This window comes from Scyliorhinus canicula, chromosome 5, assembly GCF_902713615.1.
Source record: "Scyliorhinus canicula chromosome 5, sScyCan1.1, whole genome shotgun sequence".
NCBI classification, from domain to species: Eukaryota; Metazoa; Chordata; class Chondrichthyes; order Carcharhiniformes; family Scyliorhinidae; genus Scyliorhinus; species Scyliorhinus canicula.
Genome location: NC_052150.1, coordinates 136,145,689 through 136,165,234, shown reverse-complemented (window position 1 = coordinate 136,165,234; position 19,546 = coordinate 136,145,689). Strand labels below are relative to the sequence as shown.

Genomic DNA, 19,546 nt, shown 5'->3' with positions numbered 1-19,546 from the left:
GTGACACTCAGCTAGTAGATTGCACCCATAGAGATTAAGATGAAGAAGAAAAGGTGTATTTATGACAACTGTTGGACGGGGAATACAACAGAGAACCAGGCTGAATATAGAATGTTCAGAAGTGAAGTGAAAAAACAAATAAGAGAAGCAAAGCGAGAGTATTAAAGAAGACTGGAGTTAACATAAAAGTGAATTCCAATGTAATCGTTCGGCACATAAATGGTAAAAGGATGGTAAAATGAGGAGTGGGGCTGATTGGGGACCAAATTGGGGATTTATACATGGAGGCAGGGGCATAGCTGAGGTATGAATTTAATATTTTGTATCGTTCTTAACCAAGAAAGAAGATGTAACGTGGTGAAAGAGGAGGTGATTAATAAATCAGAAGGGTCACTTCCGGTTGCGGTGATGCAGAGCTAAGCCGCACTTTCAGCAGCTCCTGCTATCAAAGGACTTTTGGGCCTGTTTTAGGGCCCCAAACAGCGCTCTGTTTCGACGATTCCCGTGGGGGAAGGTGCTTGGAGGAACATTCCCCGGAATTTATGGTGCGCACCCGGAGTGGGGCAAAGAAAAAGGCTGCAGCAGCTCCCCAGAAAAAGCGGGGGAAGGAGGACAAAATGGCGGCTGGCGGAGCACCGGAGAATTGGTGGCAGTGGGCGCAGGAGCAGCAAGCTGCTCTTCTACGCTATTTTGCGGAGCTGAAGGCTGAGTTGCTGAACTCCCTGAAAGCGACTACCAGTAAACTGCTTGAGACCCAGACAGCCCAGGGGGCAGCCATTCAGGCCGCTGATCGGGAGGAGGAGGCTGTGGTCCTCGTGGGGAAGGTGAAGATGCACGAGGCACTTCACAAAAAGTGGCAAGACCGCTTGGAGGAGCTGGACTTTCGCAAGAGGCGGAAGAATTTGAGGATCCTGGGCCTTGCGGAGGGGCTGGAGGGGTCGGATCTACCGTCCTATGTGGCCACGATGCTGAATTCGTTGGTGGGGGCGGGGTCCTTCCATCTGCCCCTGGAGCTTGAGGGAGCCCACAGAGTGCTGGCCAGGAGGCCCAAGGCGAATGAACCCCCGCGGGCGGTGCTGGTGCGGTTCCATCGGTTCAGTGACCGGGAGTGTGTGCTGTGCTGGGCCAAAAAGGAGAGGAGCAGCAAGTGGGAGAATTCGGTAGTGAGAATCTACCAGGACTGGAGTGCGGAGGTGGCTAAGCGGCGGGCCGGGTTTAACCGGACGAAGGCGGTGCTGCATGCCAAGCAGGTTAAATTTGGAATGCTGCAGCCTGCGCGTCTGTGGGTAACATATAAGGACCGGCATTACTACTTCGAGTCCCCGGAGGAGGCGTGGGCCTTTGTGCAGGCGGAGAAGCTGGACTCGAACTAGGGTTTGGGGGCTGCGGGGTCCTGTGTACTACGGTTGTTGCTGTTTTTGCTGTTGCTGTTTTTGTAATTTTGATATGTTTTTTCTATGCTGGTTCTTGCTCTGTTTCCGGGTGGTTCTGTTGGGTATGGTTTTGTATTATGTGGGGGATGTTGGGGGTTTGTTTTTTTTCTGTACGGGGCTGGGGGATGGGGTGGAGCTGGAATTTGGGAGCTGCGCCAGAAGGGTGGGGTGGGGCAGTGTGAAAGCGCGGGCTTTCCTCTGGTTTCCCGCGCTGCGGGGCAGGAGGGGTGGAGCTGGCGGTGGGGGCGTGGCCTCTACTGGTTTTTTCCCACGCTGGAGCGGTGCCAAGGAGGAGTGGCAGGAGGGGGGATGACCCCATGACGGGAGGGGTCGGGGTTTGGCGGGGGTTGCCGGGGTCAGCAGAAGTCAGCTGACTCACGGAAGTACCATGGAGGGTGCGTCGCGGCTAGGAGGGGTCCTAGCCTGGGGGGGTGTGGGGTGGGGGGGGGGGGGTACTGGGTTGCTGCTGGAATGGCCAGGAAGGAGCTGGTGTGGGCCGGGGGGTAGAGGAGAGGCGCTATCGCCATGAGGAACGGATCGGGCGGGGTGTGCTGGCCTGGGGCGAGCAGTCGATGAGCTATGGCTAGTCGGCGGGGGAGGGGGGTGCGGGGTGCCCTCTGATCCGGCTGATCACCTGGAACATGAGGGGGCTGAATGGGCCGGTTAAGCGGGCTAGGGTATTTTCTCATTTGAAGGGGCTGAAGGCGGACGTGGCTATGCTCCAGGAGACCCATCTGAAGGTGGCGGACCAGGTTCATCTGAGGAAGGGGTGGGTGGGGCAGGTTTTCCATTCAGGATTAGATGCGAAGAACCAGAGGGTGGCGATTCTGGTGGGGAAGAGGGTGGTGTTCGAGGCGTCTGAGGTGGTGGCGGACAAGGAGGGCAGGTTTGTTATGGTGAAGGGTAGGCTGCAGGGAGAGAAGGTGGTGCTGGTAAACGTGAATGCCTCGAGTTTAGATGACACTGGCTTTGTGAGGCGTATGCTGGGCCGCATTCCGGACCTGGAGGCGGGGGGCCTGATCATGGGGGGAGACTTTAACACAGTGCTGGATCCCCCACTAGACCGGTCCAGTTCAAGGACAGGTAGGAGGCCGGCGGCGGCCAAGGTGCTGAGGGGGTTTATGGACCAGATGGGAGGGGTGGATCCCTGGAGGTTTGGGAGGCCGAGGGCGTGGGAGTATTCCTTTTTCTCCCATGTGCATAGGGTTTACTCCCGAATAGATTTTTTCGTTCTGAGCAGGGGATTGATCCCGAGGGTGGAGGATGCCGAGTATTTGGCCATAGCAATTTCAGACCATGCTCCGCACTGGGTCGATCTGGAGATGGGGGAGGTGTGGGACCAGCGCCCGCTGTGGCGTCTGGACGTGGGGTTGCTGGCTGATGAGGCGGTGTGTAGGAGGGTCCGGGGAAGTATTGAGGGGTACCTTGAGGCCAACAATACGGGGGAGGTCCGGGTGGGGATGGTTTGGGAGGCTCTGAAGGCAGTGATCCGGGGGGAGCTGATTTCCATCCGGGCCCATAGGGAAAGGAGGGGGAGCAGGGAGAGGGAGAGACTGGTGGGGGAGCTCCTAGATGTGGATAGGAGGTACGCGGAGGCCCCGGAGGAGGGATTGTTGGGGGAACGGCGTAGCTTGCAGGTCATGTTCGACTTGCTGACTACCAGAAAGGCGGAGACACAGTGGAGCAAGGCGCAATTTATGAGTATGGGGAGAAGGCGAGCAGGGATGTGGCTAGGGAAATTGGTGGAGTGATGGATAAGGGTGGGAATGTGGTGCGGAAGGGGGCAGAGTTGAACGGGGTCTTTAGGGACTTTTACGAGGAACTGTACCGGTCGGAGCCACCGGTGGGGGTTGGGGGGGGATGGAGAGCTTTATGAACAGGCTACGTTTCCCAAAGCGGCAGGAGGACCTGGTAGAGGGGCTGGGGGCGCCAATTGAGTTGGAGGAGCTAGTCAGGGGGATTGGTCAAATGCAGTCAGGGAAGGCGCCGGGGCCGGATGGGTTCCCGGTGGAATTTTATAAAAAGTATGCGGAACTGGTGGGCCCCCTGTTGGTGCGGGCCTTGAATGAGGCATGGGAGGGGGGGCTTTGCCCCCAACGATGTCACAGGCGCTGATTTCTTTGATCCTGAAGCGGGATAAGGACCCCCTGCAGTGTGGATCATACAGGCCAATCTCGCTCCTCAATGGGGATGCTAAATTGCTGGCGATGATCCTGGCCACCAGGATAGAGGACTGTGTGCCAGGGGTGATACATGAGGATCAGACAGGATTTGTCAAGGGAAGACAGCTTAACACGAATGTGCGGAGGTTGTTAAATGTTATTATGATGCCGGCGGTTGAGGGGGAGGCGGAGATAGTGGTGGCGCTAGATGCAGAGAAGGCCTTTGATAGAGTTGAGTGGGGGTACCTGTGGGAGGTGCTGGAGAGGTTTGGATTTGGGGAGGGGTTCATCAAATGGGTGAGGTTGCTTTATGAGGCCCCGATGGCAAGTGTAGCTACTAATGGAAGGAGGTCAGAGTACTTCAGGCTCTACCGTGGGACCAGGCAGGGGTGCCCCCTGTCCCCCTTGCTTTTTGCACTGGCAACTGAACCTCTGGCTATGGCGTTGAGGGAGTCGGGGAGGTGGAAGGGTCTGGTGCTGGCTGGGGAGGAACATCGGGTATCACTGTATGCGGACGACCTGCTGCTGTATGAGGCGGACCCAGTGGGGGGAATGCCGGGGGTGATAGAGCAGTTGGCTGAGTTTGGGGGCTTCTCGGGCTATGAGCTGAATCTGGGTAAGAGCGAGGTGTTTGTAGTGCACCCGGGTGATCAGGAGGAGGGAATTGGTAGGCTCCCGTTTAAGAGGGCAGTGAAGAGTTTTAGGTACCTGGGGGTGCAGGTGGCCAGGAGTTGGGGGACTCTCCACAAGCTTAATTTTACCAGGCTTGTGGAGCAGATGGAGGAGGAATTTAAAAGGTGGGACATGGTGCCGCTATCACTGGCGGGTAGAGTGCAGTCCGTCAAAATGACGGTGCTCCCGAGGTTCTTGTTCCTTTTTCAGTACCTGCCCATCCTTATCCCTAGGGCCTTTTTTAGGAGGGTGACTAGCAGCATCATGAGCTTTGTTTGGGCGCATGGGACCCCGAGGGTGAATAGGGTCTTCTTGGAGCGGGGCAGAGATGGTGGGGGGCTGGCGTTACCCAACCTCTCGGGGTATTATTGGGCGGCCAACGTGTCGATGGTGCGCAAGTGGGTGATGGAGGGGGAGGGGGCAACATGGAAAAGGTTGGAGATGGCGTTCTGTGGAGGCACAAGCCTGGGGGCCCTGGTAACGGCGCCGTGGCCGCTCCCTCCTACGAGGTATACCACGAGTCCGGTGGTGGCGGCTCCCCTCAAGATTTGGGGGCAGTGGAGGCGACATCGGGGGGAAGTGGGGGGCTCAATGGAGGCTCGCTAAGGGGGAACCATCGGTTTGTCCCGGGGAACATCAATGGGGGGATCCTGGGGTGGCACAGAGCAGGCATCAGAAAGCTGAGGGAACTGTTCATTGACGGGAGGTTTGCGAGCCTGGGAGAGTTGAGGAAGAAATTTGAGCTCCCCTCGGGGAACATGTTCAGGTACCTGCAGGTAAAGGCGTTTGCTAGGCGGCAGGTGGAGGGATTCCCTTTGCTGCCCGCGAGGTGGGTGAGGGACAAGGTGCTTTCGGGGGTCTGGGTCGGGGATGGGAAGGTATCTGATATCTACAAGGTAATGCAGGAGGTGGCGGAGGCATCAGTAGACGAGCTAAAGGCTAAGTGGGAGGGGGAGCTGGGGGAGCAGATCGAGGATGGGACATGGGCGGATGCCCTGGAGAGGGTTAACTCTTCCTCCTCATGTGCGCGGCTTAGCCTCATCCAATTCAAGGTGCTGCACCGGGCCTATATGTCCGGGACTAGGATGAGTAGGTTCTTTGGGGGCGAAGACAGGTGTGTCAGGTGTTCGGGGAGTCCAGCGAACCATGCCCATATGTTCTGGGCATGCCCGGCACTGGAGGAGTTCTGGAAGGGGGTGACGTCGATATATGCGTTGCTACGGTCTTGGGGGTGTTATGCTTATTCTGTTGTTTTATTGTTGTTTTTTACTGTTTGTTGTTATATATTTTGTAAAAAATTTCAATAAAAATTATTTTAAAACAAAAAATAAATCAGAAGGGTTTAAAATTCATAAAAAGATCTTGGACAGGATGTCTGTACTTAAAATTTACAAGGCCCCACACCTCAGGAAGGACATACTGGCACTGGAGCGGGTCCAGCGGAGATTCACACGGATGATCCCAGGAATGGTAGGCCTAACATACGATGAACGTCTGAGGATCGTGGGATTATATTCATTGGAGTTTAGGAGGTTGAGGGGAGATCTAATAGAAACTTACAAGATAATGAATGGCTTGGATAGGATGGACGTAGGGAAGTTGTTTCCATTAGCAGGGGAGACTAGGACGCGGGGGCACAGCCTTAGAATAAAAGGGAGTCACTTTAGAACAGAGATGAGGAGAAATTTCTTCAGCCAGAGAGTGGTAGGTCTGTGGAATTCATTGCCACAGAGGGCGGTGGAGGCCGGGACATTGAGTGTCTTTAAGGCAGAAATTGATAAATTCTTGATTTCTCGAGGAATTAAGGGCTATGGGGAGAGAGCGGGTAAATGGAGTTGAAATCAACCATGATTGAATGGTGGAGTGGACTCGATGGGCCGAATGGCCTTACTTCCGCTCCTATGTCTTATGGTCTTATGGTCTTAAGGCACCGGGACCAGGCGAGGAGCAGCCAAGGATCCTGACAGACCTGAGAGTGGAAATTGCAAAGGCTTTGACCATCATTTTTTAGTCTTCCTTAGACTCAAGAGCGGTGCCAATGTACTGGAGAATTGTAAATGTTACACACTCTTGTTTGTAAAACGTGTATAAATAAACTCAACAGCTCCACATTGGTCAGTTTAACTTCATGGGTGGGGAAACTTCTAGAAACAATAATTCAAGCAGAATTAAGTCACATAGGGAAATGCAGATTAGTGAAGGGAAGCCAGCACAGGATTATGGGAAAATCATGTTTAACTAACTTGCTGGAGTTTTTTAAAAGGGAAGCAGAGAGGATTGTTGAGGGTAATGCTGTTGATGTGGTGTACATGGACTTCCAACATGTCTTTGATTTGGTGTCGCACAACAGACTTGTGAGCAAAATTCTAGCCCATAGAACAAAAGAGACAGTAAAAATATGGATATGAAATTGGCTGAATGATAGGAAACAGAGAGCAGTGATAAATGGATGGCTTTCAAGCTATACTGGAGGAAGGTTTACAGTGGGGTTCCCCACGGTTCAATGTTAGGACCCTTGCTCTTCCTGCTGTATATTAATGACTTAAACCTTGGAATACAGGGCAGAATTTCAAAATTTATAGATTATATAAAACTTCAAAGCATTGTGAATTGTGAGGTAGATGTGTAGAATATTGAAAGGACATAGGCAAATTGGTACAATGGTCCGACAAGTGGCAGATAAAGTTCAATGCGGAGAAATGTGGAGGTATTCATTTTAAATAAAGGGCGTAATTCCAATGGCTAATTAACCAATCGCCTGTTACGTGGCTGACACTTTCTGGAACAAATCAAGGGGGTTTCAGCTGAGAATTTGAACTAATGAAACTAAGTAAGGGGCTAAACCCAGATAAGGATTCCCTTAAGAATGTGATCCGTTTGACTGATTAGAGAGAAGTTTAGCCATCGGAGAATCCTTGAAGCATTCGTGAAAATTACTTTTAAAAAGGCCTTTTGTTGAAATTACTTTTAATTTGTAAATCTGGAGTCACTTTTATCTTGAAGTTTTTGATTTCACTCCTCAGTGTCTCAAGGACATTTCAATGTACACACACAAAATTGTTTTGATTAAATTTTGTGTAAATGTACCAAAATGAGTTCTTAAAGAAATAAACAGTACTTCTTACATCTATTCAACCGGACTGAGACCTTATCTATGAGCGAGAGATAAGAGGAATCTTACTCAGTTCATCAAGTCTGCACCGACACTTCGTAAGAGCACCCTCCTCATGCCCACCATCCTGTCCACTCTACCCTATCCCTATAATCCAACCTAAACTGCTCATTCCTGGACAATAGGGGCTGTTTAGCACAGGGCTAAATCGCTGGCTTTGAAAGCAGACCAAGCAGGCCAGCAGCACGGTTCTATTCCCGTAACAGCCTCCCCGAACAGGCGCCGGAATGTGGCGACTAGGGGCTTTTCACAGTAACTTCATTTGAAGCCTACTCGTGACATTAAGCGATTTTCATTTCATTTTCATAAGGGGCAATTTCACATGGCAAATCTACCACACATCTTTGGACTATGGGAGGAAACCGGTGCACCTGGAGGAAACCCACGCAGACACAGGGAGAATGTAAAAACTCCACACAGACAGTGACCCAAGGCCGGAATTGAACCCAGATCCCTGATGTTGTGAGGCAGCAGTGCTAACCACTGTGCTACCATGCACAGGTGGTTGACAAGTTGAGACAGTAGTTGAGACAGCACACAGGAGCACAGAGTACAAGAGCAAGGAGTTCATGTTAAACTTGTATAAAACACTTATTTGTTCTTAACAGGAGTATTGAATCCAGTTCTGGGCACCACACTTTAAGAATAATGTGGAAGAGGGACAGTGCAAATTGGATTTGGAATAATGGTTCCAGAGATGGGGAACTTGAGCTCCAACGATAGATTGGTGAAGAGAAAGATAAGAGAAGATTTGATAGAGGTATTCATAATTATGAGGGGTTTGGATAGTTAGCAAAAAACTGTTCTCACTCATGAAAGCATCAAGAATGAGAGGACACCGATTTAAGGTAATTGGCAAAAGTAACAATAGAAACAGGAGGAAAAAATGATTTTCATGCAGTAAGTGTTTACGATCTGAAATGCACTACCTGAGGATGTGGTGGAGTGCTCATGCATTGATGGGACATCACAAGGGAATATTTGGACACATTGTGGATAGTAATAACGAGACACCCAGGGGAGCAGCCTCACCAGGTCTAGTCTCCATTCCTGTGCTTGATGTAGCCTCAGAAATCTAAGTGCTGGTGAGCTTTACTGGCCGTATAGTTAGAACCCTTCCTGTTACAGAATGGATGCGGCAACCAGCCTGTGTTACATGACGCAGGGGAGCGCAATAGCGGGGTGATAATTAGTTTGCTCTGGTAAAGAGATAGTTGGGCATGCTGCTCCGAGAGTCAGCAAGTTTCCAGATCAGGGAATGGCCCTGCAATTCCAGCAAAGGCTAAGATGAGAAGATTTTGATGATATTTTCCATTTCATGCCAGGATACCCAAGGCCTGACTAGATGATTTACTCAGTACAAATTGGTTGGGTTCATGTTGAATAAAGAAACACAATAGTCAGAACTTTATGCTACCCCCCACCCCCCAACACCGGAGTTTTCTGCTCCCTTAACTTTTGAACGGCTTTCCTTATTTTCCGGCCCTGCTGCCGTCGTGATGAGGTCATAAAATTCCACCCCATCCCAATTTCCTTGTCTGCACTTCTATGTATTGGACCTTTGGAAACACGTATTTGGACTAGAAATCTAGGCCTCAATGCTAAAGAGGAAAATATCAGGTGGGATTAATATTAACAGTGTTTTTACATACCTTCATTCTGAAGCACACCAGTCCCAATATAACATCATTTTCAATTTCAAAACGTCCATCTTGACGTACCAAACTCTCAAACTCGTGTGCTAGACCCACGTGCTGCAGCAGACACAACATAAATGGATGCTCAAATCCCACTTTTTGACATACCTTTTCTCAGCAAAAATAAATGATGCTGCCACAAAATGAATAAAATTGGGCAAACAGTGTTGGAACATTCTCACTGATTATGTAATTTAAACATGAAAATATTTATAAATAAGACAAACTACAGGACAGGCGCGACAATTAAAATCAATGAGAGAATTTTATGACGCTTTTAGTTAACTTCCTTCTTGCGTAATACTGTATGTGCATCGATTCTTGGGTCTGACAGCAAAGAAAAGGGTTTCGAGACCCATAAAGCTTGGCAACATTTCTACCAAGTTGAGGAAAGGGAGGTGGAAAGTGGGTGATTTGTGTGTGGGAGGGAGGCCAGGAAGGAGGGAGGTCCAGCAGCCAGTGGACCTTAAGAGTAGGGCACCTAAAGCCAGTAGGAGGCAGCTGATGCAGCTGTTTCGCACCCACCCAATCCGACTGAAAGTTGGGATTCGAACCTCATTATCAGGGTCTCTGGATCACTGGTCCAGCAACAATACCACTATGTCACTACCTCCCCATAACATGTAAGAGTGGAACCAGGGAGGGGCATCAGGTCAAGCTGAACAATGGAGTAGGTGTGTTGAAATCTGCATCATATTCACAGACAATATCGTTTGTGAGTGACTTTGGCGAAGCTTGGTTAAGTGTTATTGGATGGGCAGAACTCACATGATGGGCCGAATTCTCCGCCCTGCAGTGCCACATTTCTTTTTCAGCATGCCGGCGGGATGCTCCGTTACGTCGGCCAGTCAATGGGGTTTCCCACTGTGGGGCAGCCCCATGCCGTCGGGAAACCCCCGGGCGCTGGCAAAACGGAGAATCCCGCCAGTGGAGAATCCAGCCCGAGATATTCAAGCAGATTTGTAAGAAACAGAGATACAGACCTAGGAGGCTTCAACTTGCTAATTTGGTTGAGGAAAAGGAAGTCGAAGATGGCACAATAGTTAGTGATAATAGGGGTGTTGAGAGTGGGGTTTTATCGAGATGCGTCATCACAGCAGAGGGTGGGGCATGAATATAGTTATAGGGGAGAAGATGCCATTTCCAATGTCAGTTTACATGGGGACAGGAAAGTAAATTGTTTGATCATGTATCTGGTGGGAACATGATCAGGGGAACAGGACTAAGATGAGTTTGGAGAGAGTAGTGTCACAGGTGATTTCAGGATTATGCAATTTGTCTTATTGAGTAGGAAGAAGGAATAAAGCATGAGACAGAAATTAGCACCCGTTCTTAACATTTTGACTTATCCTACACAAGATGAAAACTGGCTCCATCAATTTAAAATGGGCTTCTGGTGCAATGGAACCTCATAAAGGATGGGCACAGAGGTATCAATTTATCAATGATAAATGATAACACTTAAAAAACATGTTGGCTAAGTGACAGTGTAGAGCCGATGGAGGGAGGATGCTTGAATTCGGTCAGGAGAAGCTGGGAGAAAGGAATAATAGAGGAATAATGGTCAATAATATTGCCAGATGTTAACATATACAGTCTCATGGCTTCATGCCAATTTGCTAACAATCTATCAACCCTCTCTACTGATGAATCCATCCGTAATACTTCAGATGAAACTCTACATGGAGGAAGTACCGATGAATAAACAAAGGTACAGAATGTATTCTTCCAACTTCTTCCATCGAGCAGAGGATACAAAAGTCTGAGAACACGCATGAACAGATTCAAAAAGAGCTTCTTCCCTGCTGTTAAATGCCCGCTGTTAAATGACCTTCTTATGGACTGATCTGATTAATACTACACTCCTCTATGCTTCACCCGATGCCAGTGTCTACGTGTTTACATTGTGTACCTTGTGTTGCCCTATTACGTATTTTCTTTTCATGTATGTTTGCACATAGAAAAATACTTTTCATTGTATTGTCACACGCGACAATAAACAAATCCAAATGGAAGTGAACTAGCAGAGACCTAAGTAATCTAAACTACGAATGTTGACTTGGGTTAGATATCAAAATGAACAAATAATCTATTTGACTTCAACCTCAAAAATATGTCTATCACTGATGCCTTTTTCAACAATTGCTTTGATAAGCATGATTACCATACAGTCCTTGTGAATATATGAAGACTAAAAGGATAACTCAAGGAAGAGTAGAGACTATTAAAGACCATAAAGATGAATTGTATGCGGAGGTGGAAAACCTGTGCATTTTTCTTAATGAATACTTTGCACCTGTAAAGAAGGAGATGAAGCAGATATTGTGTTTAAAGAGAAAGACTGTGAAATATTAGATAGGATAAACAAAGTGAAGGAGGAAACATGAAGGTATTTAACATCCTTGAAGGTGTATAAATCACCATGCCCAGAAGAAATACATTCAGGGCTGTTAAGAGATGCAAGAGGGGACTATCATTTTCCAATCCTCCTTTGCTATAGAAATTGTGACAGAGTCGAAAGGACGTACCACTGTTCAGAAAAGGATAGGCTGAGTAATTACAGGACATTTGGCTGAACTACGGGCATATTATTAGAAAGGCTTCCGACAGTATAAATCATCATTTGGCTCTGGGGATCCAAAGGAAATTTTGATCTAAAATTTGTAAAGTGTGAAGAAGCAAAGGGTAACACATGTTTGTGTGATTGGAACTTTGTTTCTAGTGACGTTTTGCCAGGCTCCAGACCTTGTTGTTCATAGTAATAAGAAAGACTTGCATTTGTGTATCACCGTTCTCAACCACTCGTTATCCCAAAGTGCTCGACAGCCAATGTAATAATTTTGAAATGTAGTCACTGTTGCAGCATGGGAAATATAGCCGCCAACTTGTACGCAGCAAGCTCTCACAAACAGCAATTTGAGAAATTCCAGATAATATTTTTTGTTTTACTGAATGAAGAAAGATAAATATCGATCTGGATGCTGGGAAAACACCTGCTTCACCATCATTGTTATTACTATTAGATTCGGACTCCTCTTTCTTATGGTCACCATAGGTCTTGGAGTCCTCAGAACCCTGGTTCTTTTCTAGGTTTTACCTTTGAAAAATCTCAGTGTAATCATTCCTTCAAAATAATTTGATCAGTAGCAACAGAATCAGATTCACTACCATTGTCATTTGATATGTGATTAATGTCTGTCAACGTTTCTGTCTTTGAGTCATTTAATGCCCAATGAGTTTTCCAATTCCCACATATCTACCGTTGGCATCTCATGTGCTATCTGCTGTACATCCCTCAGACTCTCTCTAATCCTGGGTGAAGCTATGACCTTCACTCCTGCCAAGTCATTCCTCAAACGTATGTCTACTCCATGGGAGTTTCTTAACCACTCCGAGAAACCACTGGACCTGACACTAAATCAGACTCCAATTGTACTTTACACAATGGAATTGCAATATAACCTCCACCTATCCACCTGTTGTATAGAACCTTGGTAAAGCTGCACTTGGAATAATGCATACAGTTCTGGTCGCCACACTACCAGAAGAATGTGAAGGCTTTGAAGAGAGTGCAGAGAAGGTTTACCAGGATGTTGCTTGGTCTGGAGGGTGTTAGCTATGTGGAGAAGCTAAATAGACTCGGACTGTTTTCATTAAGAAGACGGAGGTTGAGGGGTGACCTGATAGAGATCTACAAGATTATGAGGGGCATAGATAGAATGGATGAGCTGGCACTCTTTCTCATGGTAGAAAGGTCAGTTACCAGGGGGCATAGGTTTAAGGTCCATGGGCAAAGTTTAGAGGAGATGTACAAGGCAGGTATTTTACACAGGTGGTGCTGAGTGCCTGGAACGCGCTGCCAGGAGAGGTTGTGGAAGCAGATATATTAACGGCATTCAAAAGGCATCCTGACAAACACAAGGATAGGATGGGTATAGAGGGATACGGCACAAGGAAGTGCTGAGAGGTTTGGAAAAGGTTGGTATCATGACCGGTACAGGATGGAGGGCCGAAGGGCCTGTGACGTGTGCTGTATTGTTCTTTGTTCTTTGTGATCCCATTCACTAATACCTTGGCTTTCATTGAGCTCTCCAGAGGGAAAACAAAATCCTATTCCAGTAGGAGAGTTTGAGTAGCATCTGTAACCTTAAAACTAATCATGGGTTTAGCTACATCAGTTGATGAAAATTGAGTGCTCATTTCCTCAGACAGAAGCCCTGAATATCTCCCCTCTACCTAATTTCCTCACACCTGTTCCCACTGCAGTGTTGACCTCAGATCCCTTAAGTCCAGTTAAAGTTACAGTCTGCCCTGTAGTATCCTCCATTTGTGTTCTGTTTTCAGAATCCTTGTGAATTCCCGCGAGTCCCATGGGCTTTACTTGGAATTTCCAATATGCTGACCGAACGCTTCCCACTGTGTTACAACGGTAACATCTAGGCTTGTGAGTCTCACATCCCCCCTCAATACCTTCTTTCCTGGTCTGAGGAGGTGACTTCGGAGCATTCCCAGCTATCCATTCTTTATCTTGGCTACCTGCATTCCTTTCACTCCCCCACTCCCAATCCTTTTCAAAATCATGGGGGCGAAGGAACACAGATTTAAATTTATGGATGAGCTCATAATCGTCAGCCATTATTGCTGGTTGCCTAGCAGTTTGTACCCTCTGGTCTTCAACATGGGTTCTTATCATAGAAGTTTGGGAATTCTTAAATACCTCTAAGAGAATGACCTCTCTCACAGCCTCATAGGCAGCTGCAACTCCCAATTCTCATACCTATTGACCTCTCTCAGAGCCTCATAGGTAGTTTCAACTCCCAATTCTCATACCTATTGACCTCTCTCAGAGTCTCATAGGCAGTGCAACTCCCAATTTTCATACCAATTGACCTCCCTCAGAGCCTCACAGGTAGTTTCAACTCCCAATGCTCATATCCATCTATCAAAATTATTTTGTTTAACCCTTTCAAATTTGGCATACATCTGCCCGACTGTATCCTTAAATTCCAAAACTCTTGCCTTTATGCTTCAGGGACCAATTCATATGCACACAGAATAGCCTTTTTTTAAATCTTGTTATAATTCTTAAACACCCGCTCTGATTGGGAAACATAAACGACCTGTACCCACCCCATCAATTTACTCTGCATGTGTAATGCTCACTTTTCTTTTGGCCACTCCATTTGGGTTGCTATTTTATCAAAAGCCCTAAAAATGGTTTCTACCTCCTGCTCTTCGAATTTTGGGAGGGCCTGTATAAATTTTAATATATTGCCACTGGATTCTGTTCTGAGATTAGATTCCCCTATACTTTATGGCAGCCCCCCACTAATTTCTAATGCCTTCATCATAGAATCTCTTCAGTCTCTCTGCAGAAGGAGGCCATTCGGCCAATCAAATCTGTACCAATCCTCTGAAAGAGCAACCTTGTAACCCCACCTGACCTTTTTGATACTATTGGGCAATTTAGCATGGCCAATCCACCTAACCTGCACACCTTTGGACTGTGGGAGGAAGCCGGAACACCTGGAGGAAACCCACGCAGACACAGGAATAATTTAACTCGGGTGCTTGGGCACTGTGAGACAGTAGTGTGAACCACTGTGCCACTGTGCTGTCCGGAATGCTCTCTCTTTTGCTTTTCACTGTCTCTCTAATTCCAACCGACTCATATCCATCCCTATTTCCTTCTCTTTTTCTTTTTGCTTCATCTTCATTTCTTTTTCTATTCTTTTTCATTCCCTTTCATGCTCTAACTGCAATCGAACTCTCTAATTTCCCCCAGAAAATATCCTTGATGCTACACTACCTTGAGGGTTCTCCTGTGTTTCTAGCATCTCTTTCAAATTAAATGCTGAGCAATCGCATCAGTTATCTCCACCTTCCTAACTCTAGACAGTACCCCTATTTTTAATTCCCCTGCCAATTCGACCAGCTTGTCTTTCAAAGCTCTTTCAAATAAACCAGAGATAAGTCACCCACCTGAAGAAATTTCTTAGCAGCTTCCAAAGCCAACCTGTTATATCACTACAAACCTGGTGTCTCTTTTTAATGTATACTATAATCCCAATTTACCATTTATGGTTCCAAAGATCCCAAACTTGAGCACCCAAATTATGTTGTGACACCCTGGGCAAGTGTGTGGTCAATTCCAGCTGCACTTTTCCTGGAGTCACAACACAAGTGAATTAACCAATAAAATACCCAAAATCTTTGGCCCCTAGCTGTCTATTAATTGCAGTCACAAACTTAATAGGTTTAACCACAATTATAGTTTATTTATAACAAGATCTATAATGTACTGTGCAGCAAATACATTGGTTAACTATTAACTTGTTCCTAACTCTCCACTTTAACTTACACCCCCCCCCCCCCAACTGTCTACACACACACAAGACAAACAAACACAGAGAGGTGGAAAGGGATAAAAAATAATCCAAGGAAAAAAATGTCTTTGATTCAGATAATGGTCTTTAGCACACATTCCTGCACAGCAAGCTTGCAGGTTTTGGTCTTTGTTTTGCAGCCTGTAATGGTTTCTTTGTAAGTTCAGAAATAGGGCATTCACAGCAGCTTTCCTGGAGATGCAGCTTATTTCTCGTCAAACTTTTCTTTCAGGGCAAGATTTGCATTCAGGCCTTTGATGTTTCAGTAATACAGCACTCACAGCAGACTTTCTGGAGAGAGATTTGGAGGAGAGTAGCAATACCGATCTTTGTGCTGCCATATCAAAACTAAAACTCTTTGGGACTCTGAAAACATTCCAGTGGGATATAATCCAATCACCACCTGTTACCAGGCAGAGTTCGGCCTTTTAGGCCAATTCACTGGCCACCAGCCAACACATCTCTTACTGATGCTGATAAGTCTGTGGTCTCCTGTTCAAACCAACACAGGCTAGCAATGTGATCTCTCCTCTAACTTCTGGATTATTCTGTTTGAATTAAAGATACAGGCTGCTTGCCTTAACATCCATAGGTCAAAATAAGAATTGTAAAATAAAAGAAAGTAGAAATAAGGGGAATAGACAGGACAGTCCTTTCCACTTTCTACCTGACAAATCTGGTTTTATTTATTTATTTATTTATTTTAAAAAATAAATTTAGAGTACCCAATTATTTTTTCCAATTAAGCGGCAATTTAGCGTGGCCAATCCACCTATCCTGCACATCTTTTTTGGGTTGTGGGGGTGAAACCCACGCAGACACGGGGAGAATGTGCAAACTCCTCACAGACAGTAACCCAGTGCCGGGATTCGAACCCGGGTCCTCAGCGCCGTAGGCGGCAATGCTAACCACTGTGCCACCGTGCTGCCCTACAAATCTGGTTTTATAATAAACTAATAATTTTATTGAAGAAACCTGGGCATTGAGTGGTAATTCTGAGATTAATGAATCAAGTACATATTTGACTGTATAGTTGGCTGCAAAAATTAATTTAAATATATGTTGGCACACATGGAGTAGTGGATCCAGAGATGGACAGTGCATTCTTCCCATCTCAATCATTACAATAGGTATGACCTCTTTCTGTTAGCAGCCAGACCAGGAGCCATAGATTTAAAGTAATTGGTAGAAGGATTAGAAGGGAGTTGTGGAGAGATATTCTTTCGCCTAAGAGCTGGTGGAGATCTGGAACTCTGCCCGAAAGAGTGTGGCCACAATAAAGACCGTCATCACTTTTTTCAAAATACATGGACATGCACAGCTATGAACTAAGAGCTGGAATATGGTATTCGGCTGTTTTTCATGGGGTACAATTCTGAAGGCAGTGCAGGAACAGAGGGACTTGGGTGTTTATGTGTACAAATCATTGAAGGTGGCAGACACCATGAGAAAGTAATTTAAAAAGCTAATGGGATCCTGGGCTTTATAATTAGAGACATAGAACACATTAAAAAAGGAAGTTGGGATAAACGTGTTTAACTTCACTGGAATACTGTGTCTGGACATCACTTTCTAGGAAGGATGTGAAAGCATCAGAGAGGGTGCAAAAAAAGTAGATTCACAAGGACATCCAAATTAGGAACAGGAGTAGGCCACTCAGCCCCTTGGGCCTTTGCTGCCATTCAATACAATCATGGCTGATCGGACTGTAACCTCAACCCCACATTCCTGCCTACACCTAAAAACCTTTCACCCCCTTGTTAACCAAGAATCTAGCTAGCTTTGCCTTAAAAAATTCAATGATTCTGCTTCCACTGCCTTTTGCGGAGTGCTGGGTGGGTGATCCATCACAGTCTCCTCCAGAGGTCCCCAGCATCACAGATGTCAGTCTTCAGCGAATATAATTCACTCCATGTGATATCAAGAAACAGCTGAAGGCACTGGATACTGCAAAAGCTGTGGGCCCTGACAACAACCCGGCGATACTACTGGAGACTTGTGCTCCAGAACTTGCCGCGCCCCTAGCTAAGCTGTTACAGTACAGTTACAACACTAGAATCTACCCAGCAATGTGGAAAATTGCCCAGGCGTGCCCTGTACACAAGAAACAGGACAAATCCAGCCCAGCCAATTATCACTCTATCAGTCTACTTTCCATCATCAACAAAGTGATGGAATGAGTCACCAACAGTGCTATCAAGCGGCACTTACTCCATAAGACCATAAGACATAGGAGCAGAATTAGGCCACTCGGCCCATTGAGTCTGCTCTGCCATTAAATCATGGCTGGTATTTTTTTCATCTCCATTCTCCTGCCTTCTCCCCGTAACCCATGATCCCCTTATTAATCAAGAAGCTATCTATCTCTGTCTTAAAGAACTCCGTGATTTGGCCTCCACAGTCTTCTGCAGCAAAGAGTTCCACAGATTCACTACCCTCTGCCTGAAGAAATTCCTCTACATCTCTGTTTTAAAGGATCGTTCCTTCAGTCTGAGATTGTGCCCTCTGGTTCTAGAGTGGAAACATCCACTTCACGTCCATTCTATCCAGGTCTTGCAGTATCCTGCAAGTTTCAATAAGATCCCCCCCTCATCCTTCTAAACTGCAACGAATCCAAACCCAGAGTCCTCAACCGTTCCACAGATGGCAAGCTCTTTATTCCAGGGATCATTCTTGTGAACCTCCTCTGGACCCTGCTCACGGATGCTCAGTTTCAGTTCCGTCATGGTCACTCAGCTCCTGACCTCATTACAGCCTTGGTTGAAACATGGACAAAAGAGCTGAATGCCAGAGGTGAGGTGAGAGTGACTGCCCTTGACATGAAGGCAGCATTTGACTGAGTCTGGCATCAAGGAGCCCTAGCTAAACTGGAGTCAATGGGAATCAGGGGAAAAACTCTCCACTGGTTGGAGTCATACCTAGCACAAAGGAAGATGGTTGTGGTGGTTGGAGGTCTATCATCTCAACTCCAGGACATCACTGCAGGAGTTTACTCAGGGTAATATCCTCAGCCCAACCATTTTCAGCTGCTTCATCAATGACCTCCCTTCCATCATAAGGTCAAAAGTGGGGATGTTTGCAGATGACTGCCCAATGTTCAGCACCATTTGTGATTCCTCAGATAATGAAGCAGTCCATGTCCAAATGCAGCAAGACTAGGCTTGGGCTGACAAGTGGCAAGTTACATCGCACCACACAAGTGCCAGGGAATGACCATCTTATACAAGAGAGGATCTAACCATCACCCCTTGGCATTCAATAGCATTATCATCGATGAATCCCCCACAATCACAAGTTACCATTGATCGGAAACTGAACTGGACAGCCATATTAATATTGTGGCTATCAGGGCAGGTCAAAGGCTAGGAATCCTATGGCAAGTAATTCACCTCCTGACCCCCCCCCAAAGCCTGTCCACCATCTACAAGACACAAGTCAGGAGTGTAATGGAATACTCTCCACTTGCCTGGATGAATGCAGCTGCAAACTCAGAAGCTCGACACCATCCAGGACAATGCAGCCGCTTGATTGCTCCCCCTTCCACAAACATTCAAACCCTTCACTACCGATAAACAGTGGCAGCCATGTGTACCATCTACAAGATGCACTGCAGTAACTCACCAAGGTTCCTTAGATAACATCTTCCAAACCCAAGTCCACTCCCATCTAGGACAAGAGCAGCAGATACCTTGGAGCCTCACCACCTGGAAGTTCCCTGCCAAGTTACTCACCTTGGAAATATATTGCCGTTCCTTCACTGTCACTGGGGCAACATCCTGGAACTCCCTCACTAACAGCACAGTGGGTATACCTACACTTCAAGGACTGCAGCGGTTCAAGAAGGCAATCTACCAGCACCTTCTGAAGGACAACTTGGGATAGGCAATAAATGCTGGCCTATCCACCAATTCCCACATCCCGGAAATGAATAAAAAAGAACGTTCCAGAGATTCGTGAACTTCAGAGAAAAAAAAATTCTCCTCATCTCCATCTTAAATGAGCGACCCCTTATTTTTTAACCAGT

At 46.8% G+C, this 19,546-nt stretch overlaps 1 protein-coding gene across 1 annotated transcript in view; it reads right to left on the bottom strand.

Moving 5' to 3' along the window:
• LOC119966290 (aromatic-L-amino-acid decarboxylase-like) overlaps nt 1-19,546 on the bottom strand; it is a 211,851-nt gene that overhangs the window by 3,867 nt on the left and 188,438 nt on the right. The window contains exon 13 of the mRNA XM_038797745.1: nt 9,092-9,193. Coding sequence (XP_038653673.1) covers nt 9,092-9,193 — 102 coding nt within the window. The remainder of the gene's footprint in view (nt 1-9,091; nt 9,194-19,546) is intronic.